Genomic DNA, 8,892 nt, shown 5'->3' on the forward strand with positions numbered 1-8,892 from the left:
ATATATATGTATATATATGTATGTATATATGTATATATGCTTATTAAAGGGATTAAAATGTTTTATGTCTCAGTGGTAGAGCATTGCGTTAGCAGCGCAAAGGTCGTGGGTTCGATTCCCGGGGAACACACATACTGGTAAAATATATATAGCCTAAATGCACTGTAAGTCGCTTTGGATAAAAACGTCTGCTAAATGCATAAATAAAAAATAAATTAATTAAAATTATCAAATTTTCTTTTAAGCCAAAAATCATTAGAATATTAAGTAAAGATCATGTTCTGTGAAGATATTGTGTAAATGTCCTACCATAAATATCAAAAATTATTGATTATTTTAATTAGTAATATGCATTGCTAAGAACTTAATTTGAACAACTTTAAAGATGATTTTCTCAATATTTAGATTTTTTTGACCCATACAATGTTTTTTTTTTGGCTATTGCTAAAAATATACCCCAGCGACTTAAGACTGGTTTTGTGGTTACATATATGCATTATATTAGCCATGATCCCTGCTCAGTAGATATCAGCATTGGAGATTAAAGCCCATATTAGTCAACCACTAATACAAATGTTGATGTATTTCTTTGCAGTATGACAGCATGGCATCCATTTCGACTGAGCAGAATACACAGCCCACTCCTCAGCTTCTGTCAGTCGGAGAAAAGGATAAGAAACGGCTGCTGGAGGTGTATGTGAAGCGAAGTCTCAGCCTTAACGATGGATCACAATGTCCTCTGAGACAGGAGCAAAGAACACGCAAATGGGTTGCCATCACAGAGCCGAAGACAAGACATCGCAAACATTCCAGCGATACATCTCTGAACTTGACTTCTCAAGCCTCCATCTCAGATGAGGACATTAGATACGAGCCCTTCTCTGAACCACAACTGGATAAAAAGGAGATGTCGTCTGAAAAGAAATCCAAAAAGAGGAGAGTTAAAGGGAGCCTGCGCCGCAACGATAGTTCTAATGCATCGCAAAAGTCCAATAGCAAACCCAAGAAGTGGTTTCAACGTTTGGATAAGGGCAAGGAGGAGGGTGGGCAAAGCACTGATGCTTTACCTCCCCAAACAAGTACAGTTATTCCTGGAGATATGCATTCAAATGTGCTAGAAAATCTGGAGACTTGTACAGTGGAAAGGAAGGACAAAGAAGGCAAGAAGACAAAGAAGCCCACTGTATGGAAGAATTTCTTGAGCTGGTTTTCCAAAGGAAACAGTGAAAAAGAACAAGATCATCAGAGAACCAAAGAACAGTTACCTCTTTCCCAACCCTCAACACCCCAAATCTCTTGTTTGCCTTTAGCTGACACCCTATCAAAAAGTGAAATCAACCTGCGCCGTTCAAAGTCTTCGAAAAAGAAATCGTTGCACAGGAGATCATTAAAATGCAGGCAAAGTGGAGATATGTCCACTGAAAAATGTATGTATCTCAGATCTTCTCCATGTATGTGCAACTTTATTATGTATGTTATTTGTATTAGTTTGATGTTTGCATATATTGGAAAAAAGTTCTAATGAAAATTGATTTTTAACAGCTGTTGAGATAGTGGAACCCACTAACTCGTACTATGAGAAAATGTCAGAGGAACTGGAGAAAATTGTGCATGAAGTGAAAGACAGTCCAGCAGATGACAATGCCACTTACCAAATAACAGACCAGAATGGTGTAAATGGTGAGTGTTATTATAATAGACAATTTGCATAATGCAAAAGAGGTGGGTTACATATTACATAGATGGAACGCCACAAACCAGTATAGGGTTCAGCTAGTTGTGTCTGAATTTCTGAATTACACAAGACAACAGAACAGAATGAGATTAAAGGAATTGTTCACCCCAAAAATGAAAATACTTGTATCATTTACTCACCGTCATGTCGTTCTAAACACTTTATTTCTTCGGTGGAACACAAAAGAAGGTGTTTTGAAAAAGTCTCCATTCCAGTTCTGTTTGATTACTGACATTCTTCAAAATATCTTCTTTTGTGTTCTACCAAAGATACAAGTTTGAAACTACTGAATTTGACAGATTTTTTTATTTGTTCAATAAACTGCAATCAATTAAGCAATAAATCTTATGCAAATTTAAAGCATGTACTAATAATTTAAAGAAATTCTGTAATTATTTGCTCATCCTTATGTTGTTCTAAAACAATATGCAGTTTTTTGTTTTTTTGAGGAACACAAAGGAGAGCAATTCATAGTGACCACGAAAGACAAAAATTCCATGAAGTGCCATAAAGAGTTCATTATTTTTTTAAGTAATAAGAATGATCATTTAGTTATGAACTTCCCCTCTGCTTTCTCACATCTTGTTTTCCATTCTGCAAATTCTCACACAAAGGCTTCAGAAGTCTTTGAATACAGTACAGATTGTATGTTATTTTTCCTTTAGACTTTGACAGAAAACGTCAATATAACCTGTTATTGTACAGAAAAGCTGCGTGAAAATGATTCCAAAATGTATCTTTGGTGTTCTAAAAAATGAAACCCAGTATGCGGGTTTTGAATGATGAGCAAATAGACATTAGCCAAAGGTATTTCTTGCGATTTTCTTGTTGCTCAAAGCACAAATTATGTATTCTATAATATTTGCTAATTTTTCTATCATATTTCTCCAATTAGTCTCAAAAGAAGAGGTTATAAAGAGAATCATAGAACTTATAAAACAGGAAGGAGACTTAATACATAAAAAGGTAAGTGTGTCTCATTCCTTCTGACATCATTAAATATTACTGAGACCTTTTATTAGTATTGCAGATGTTTGGCTCCGTTTCAAACATGTATGAAATGTATGAAAACCACCCAAGTATTGCTGTTCCTTGCAATGTGTTATTTAAAGGAGATCCACCAAGTTCACTAATGTTTTCTGATCTCCCCTCCTCCCCCAGCTGAAAAAGAACAGCACCGTGAGCGATTATCTGGATGGATTCACCTATGGATTCTTCCAGCAAATGGCTGATCAATATGTGCAGTCAGAAGTTCCCAATAAGAAAACCCAGCTGCCTGTCGTGGCACCAGAGCTGGTGAAGTTCGCCTTCACTCTGGACTTCACAGCCAGAGTGGCTAATCTACACCGCCAAGCCACAGGCCAAATCATGGGCTTCGGGAACCAGTATCTCCAAGATCGCTTCACTCACATGAGCGAGAGCCATCCGCATCTCTCTGACATTAAAGCAGAGGATCGGGAAAACACAGAACTCTGAGCAAGAATTCATAAGCTTGTAGAAGCGTGAGCTTCTAGCTGACAGTTTTACTGCTGGATTTATTTGAAATGTAGCAACACAAAAGGAGAAATAACGAAGGCTTTTAAAATAGGATTTGTTTTTTTTTCATTTTGCACAATAGCACACACAAGAAACACACACCAGAATGAACAGGGTTGGTAATATCATAAAAAATTTTATACATTTATGTGAAATGTTATGCAGTTTTACATCATAAAAACCTTGAATGAAGTTAGAAATCTAAATGTGAATTTGTTGTTGACAAATTATGATGTATTTGCACAACTGCAATAATTATTTTATTTACATAATGTAATTTTTTTTATCTATATATTATAACTCAAATTTATAAGCTTTACTCACCAAGCATATATATAGTTTATATAAAAGATATGTTGTAACTGTATATGCAGGCATATGCAGAATGTTTACTTTAAATATTAAATATATTGAATAAAAATGTTTTGTAAAGTGTTGTCAATTATTTCATTTATTTCCTTCTAAAATTAAGTTAAAATTATGTAAAATTGTATTTTAAAAGAATATGTATGGTTACATTAATCTATGTATGTAAAATGTTTATATACCAAATAATGATCCATTTAAATTATTCCAAATTTTAAAATATGAGCATTGCAAATGTATTTATGAATGACAAAAACAGTCAATATTATTGCAGCCAACTATTGACTGAAATAGTTTAATGCTGATTTGTGCAATGTTATTTTCATTGCTCTATTTGATCCATTCTTAATTTAATTATTTTTCATTTTAATAAACAATATGCACTGTGAAAGCTGTCAAAGTCCAACTTGGTAATGCATTTATTAGATTCGAACAGAATTACATACATAAAACAGAATATCATTGTGGAAAGTTTATTACATTTTTACTAAATTCTTACAACATTTGTCATGTGATTTAAATATTTTTATTGGATTTTTTTATTATTAATGCGTTATTTCTATATAGATTTAGTTTAGTTTTAGTAACATAAATGCTTCAACTGATTTTCAGTTCATTCCCAAAGCAACATTTCTCATTTTTAATATTTATATTTTATTTCAGCTCAATTTCAATTTTCAAGTAATTATTACAACAACACTGATATGTACAGTATACATTGCCATATTCAGAGTATTGCCCAAATATTCTACTATTCTACAGTACAGAGACGTTTGTCTGCAATATAACACAGTCATTCAGTCTTCCTCTTGTACATCCATGTAAGAAATAAAAGGAGACGAGAGATTCTCATCTACTTCTGTGTTTAGTAATAAACTTCCCTCACAATCTAGTGCAGGGCTGTCCAAACTCGGTCCTGGAGGGCCGGTGTCCTGCAGAGATTAGCTCCAACTTGCCTCAACACACCTGACTGGAAGTTTCTAGTATGCCTAGTAAGAGCTTGATTAGCTGGTTCAGGTGTGTTTAATTAGGGTTGGAGCTAAACTCTGCAGGACACCGGCCCTCCAGGACCGAGTTTGGACAGCCCTGCTGTAGGGGTTCAGGATGGCTGTCCAACTCTACGTTGAGCTGCAAGAGGAAGGCTGAAGATTGTGCCTCTGCATCTGTAAGGATGCTATCTGTCTTTTTGCAGAAACTGCTGGATCCGGTGAGCTGGAAGCAGAGGAGAGATCGTCGTCTAGACCAGAGAGTCTGAGTCTGGCTCCTGCGCTCGGGCTGCTTCTTTGAGGTTGAAGTGGAGAGACGGCGTGGCAGGAAACGCAAAGCAAGAGAAAGTAAAGGAAAAGAGAAACAGGGAAGCAAAGTAGAAGGAAGAGATGGGAAACAGGACCAGGGTGCAAGAAACAGAGAAAGCATGGGGACCAAAGGTAGAATTTGCGAAAGCAGGAATCTGGAAAAATTCAGGAACATCTGATAATGGTAATAAGTTCAAAATCTACAATCTAAATATGCATTCACATTGTTCTCAATTCAGAAATAATGTCACATAATGGAAGTTAAATGGGCTGCTAATATAATTTCATGTTGATTAAACGGTCAATCATGTATGCAAAACTTTGCTCTACTAGTTTTACCTGTTCGGCATAAGTCCTCTCAAGTGCGCAAAGACTAACCGCAGATGTGCGATTACTTCCTGTTTGAATTCCCTGCCTGCATTCAGAGCCTGGTGGGGGATTTTCTTCACCCAGCACAAAAATCTGTTTGGAGTCCAAACACATGCAAAAAAAACACACACACACACACGAATGACAATAGGTGCTTACATTTTTTCTCTCTCATGTACTGATAAGATACACAGACATGAGCAACACAAACAACACATTTAGACTAAAGATCTGACCTATAGATGAATGAGATGACAGTTGAAGCAGGCAGAGTGAATGGCAGTAGGGTGTAGGATATGAGACGACATGGCAGGATATTGTTGTGAAAGGTCCAGATGCCAAACTGCTCATCTAGGTTGCAAAGCAAAGCTGAAGAGAGAGATTTCAGTTTTACATGTGCAAACATGAAAGCAATGTATCAAAGTATAATTCTGATCATTATTATATTATTGTTTAATCACTGTGCATTAGACTGTATATAGTTCATACATCTACAGCTGTCCCAAAAAGGATTCAGACACTTAAGTCACACTTTAGTGTTAAATATCGTTTCATTAAATAATATCAAATCAATTGTAATCTGCAAACAAATGCTGCTATATAGCTTTTCCAATACATAATGTTTCTGGGCCATCTTTGCAATGAAAGGCTGCATTTATTTGATCAAATATACAGTAACACAGTAATATTGTGAAATATTATTACACTGTAAAATAACTTTTCTATTTGAATGTATTTTAAAATGTGCTTTATTCCTGTGATGCAAAAGTTAATTTTCAGCATAATTACTCCAGTCTAAAGTGTCACATGATCCTTCAGAAAGCATGCTAATATACTGACTTTCTGCTCGAGAAACTTTTCTTATGTTGAAAACAAACAGTTGTGCTGCCTGCTTCATATTTTTTGTGAAATCTGTGATGCATTGTTTTCAAGATTCAAAAGAACAGCATTTATTTGAAATAGAAATCTTTTGTGACATTATAAATGCCTTTACTGTCACTTTTGATCAATATAATGCAATCTGCATAGATATTTTATTTTGAACAGGACTTAAAGGCACAATATGTAATTTTTCGCCACTAGAAACAAAGGCGTTAACACTTAAGTCACACTTTAGTGTTAAATATCGTTTCATGAAATAATATCAAATCAATTGTAATCTGCAAACAAATGCTGCTATATAGCTTTTCCAATAAATAATGTTTCTGGGCCATCTTTGCAATGAAAGGCTGCATTTATTTGATCAAATATACAGTAAAACAGTAATATTGTGAAAAATGATTACAATTTGAATAACTGTTTTCTAGGGCCCTATGATTTCCGTGATGCGGAAAATGCGGACGGAATCGCGGAATCCAGTCATAAAACAAAATTTACAGTATAACACAGAATCGTCATATCATAAACAAACAGAAACTTAAAGGACTTCACAGCAACCCATCAAAATAAAAGTTCGGTTTAACATTAAGAAACTGTGACAGAAATATATTACTTATTACTACTACTAATACAATTGCTATTAAAACATTATTTTTATAAGGAATATTTATCAGAAAAATTAGTTACCAGAATTTATTTTTGCAATATTATTACACTGTAAAATAACTTTTCTATTTGAATGTATTTTAAAATGTGCTTTATTCCTGTGATGCAAAAGTTAATTTTCAGCATAATTACTCCAGTCTAAAGTGTCACATGATCCTTCAGAAAGCATGCTAATATACTGACTTTCTGCTCGAGAAACTTTTCTTATGTTGAAAACAAACAGTTGTGCTGCCTGCTTCATATTTTTTGTGAAATCTGTGATGCATTGTTTTCAAGATTCAAAAGAACAGCATTTATTTGAAATAGAAATCTTTTGTGACATTATAAATGCCTTTACTGTCACTTTTGATCAATATAATGCAATCTGCATAGATATTTTATTTTGAACAGGACTTAAAGGCACAATATGTAATTTTTCGCCACTAGAAACAAAGGCGTAGTTTGATGACGCCGTGACCAAGTATGGAATCATGGGAGTTGTCAGCCGATGCAATCCGACGGGACTTGGGCAGAAATCATGTTCATGGGTGAGCTAATGATTTATTAACATAGTAGAATGAAGCAGGGTGAGGCTGAAAGCCGTCGAAGCGAAACGAGGCCGCTGAACGAGTGGTTTTTGGATATTTTAATAAAAAAAATCTTACATGTTGTGCCTTTAACTATTTAAATACTTTTCAGGCCTGTATATCATTAGGTAGTCTTTGTCATACTTAAGTCATGAACAACTTGTACCACAAAAACATTTGCCCGACATGATCCTTCTGTAGAGCAGGTGGGATATAAAGGGTGTAAAGAGAGATGGAGGGCTGCCCGCTGGCCCTCATAAAGCTCTGATGCAAGGATTCCCCAACCCCAGAAACACCAGTGAAAGCTGGAAGTGCATTGAATCTGGACTGATCATGTATATTATTGGGCTACTCACCTCTTTGTATCCATGCTGGCAGGCTGATATACAGTAACTGCTCCAGTGAGTTCAGGTTCCAGGATAAATCCTCAAGCCCAAGATAGTACTCTTCTGGTAATTCAGTATCCGCTTTTATTTCTTCCAAATGCTCTGCTTTGTCCCACTGCTTCTCTTCTTCTTCATTTATCTTATTTTCTCTGACTTCTTGTGTTCTCTTCATCTTCATATCCTCAATTGATCGTGTTAGATCATGATGATAAAAAAGGAGCAGAGTTTGTTGAATAGTCTTTGTTGTGTATGTTTCTATGCGTCTGACCAGCACAAATTCAACAGGTTTTCTTATACCACAAGCAATAGCAATGGAAAAGTACTGCTTCACAACATCCCATGACGTTAAAAACCTTGAAATGGCTGGTGGATTATATCTTTGTAGCTAGTGGATTGTAAGCATGTTGTCTTTTATAATGACCAACAGCCTAAAATATTCAAAACTTAAAGGGACAGTTCACCCAAGTGAACTATTAACCCTTAACTTAACACCTTTCTTAGGTTTTCCCCCTTTATTTAAACCTGATTATTGCATTACATACACTTGTATTTTACAGGACTATAAATGGATCTTTTAAATGGCACCTATTACAATTTGTAGACAAAGGTGTCCTCCAAAATATATACTCTTTATATTTCCTATATAAACCACCAGTTAATCTCAGTTAACCTCATAAAAATTGAGAACAAACCAACATGTGTGAAATGTACTTACATAAATAGTTCATAACATCTTTTAAGTCCAGGAGAGCAGAAGAAGCCCTACTGAAACCCTGATTTACTCTGAGCAGTGAATTAAGATCAAGCTTATTTTAGAGAGTGACAGCAGGCAGTCGGAATGACAAGGCATTGCCAGTTTATGCTACTTTGCCACCTGGACCTATTTTTAAACACCACAGACTGGTGATTGATGGCTGTAATAATACAACTGACTTCTGACCAACACAAGCTCAGGGCTTTTGCTAGGCACTCATTGTGATTTTCAAACCTTCTCTAAGCAACATGTTGTCTTTTTTTTTTTTTTTTTTTTTTAAAAAGTCCTTTATTACAAAGAACAATTTTCAAAGGGGGCTTATGTGTTAAGAAACGTAGCC

At 35.2% G+C, this 8,892-nt stretch overlaps 2 protein-coding genes across 2 annotated transcripts in view; one reads left to right on the forward strand and one right to left on the reverse strand.

Annotated features, from left to right (window-relative positions):
• The window catches only part of LOC107685841 (uncharacterized), a 4,251-nt gene extending 806 nt beyond the window's left edge, over positions 1-3,445 (forward strand). The window contains exons 2-5 of the mRNA XM_016482574.1: positions 596-1,427; positions 1,543-1,680; positions 2,631-2,701; positions 2,897-3,445. Coding sequence (XP_016338060.1) covers positions 605-1,427; positions 1,543-1,680; positions 2,631-2,701; positions 2,897-3,211 — 1,347 coding nt within the window. The 5' untranslated portion in view covers positions 596-604 and the 3' untranslated portion in view covers positions 3,212-3,445. The remainder of the gene's footprint in view (positions 1-595; positions 1,428-1,542; positions 1,681-2,630; positions 2,702-2,896) is intronic.
• Positions 3,446-4,393: 948 nt separating this feature from the next.
• On the reverse strand, positions 4,394-7,976 carry LOC107685827 (uncharacterized). The gene is made up of 5 exons (XM_016482563.1): positions 7,769-7,976; positions 5,538-5,670; positions 5,272-5,394; positions 4,709-5,087; positions 4,394-4,414 (listed from the first exon to the last, which is right to left on the reverse strand). Exons 1-5 carry the CDS (start codon positions 7,974-7,976, stop codon positions 4,394-4,396), a joined length of 864 nt encoding a protein of 287 aa, XP_016338049.1.
• Between the last annotated feature and the right edge of the window lie 916 nt (positions 7,977-8,892).

This window comes from Sinocyclocheilus anshuiensis, unplaced genomic scaffold, assembly GCF_001515605.1.
Source record: "Sinocyclocheilus anshuiensis isolate Anshui unplaced genomic scaffold, SAMN03320099.WGS_v1.1 scaffold822, whole genome shotgun sequence".
Lineage (NCBI taxonomy): Eukaryota > Metazoa > Chordata > Actinopteri > Cypriniformes > Cyprinidae > Sinocyclocheilus > Sinocyclocheilus anshuiensis.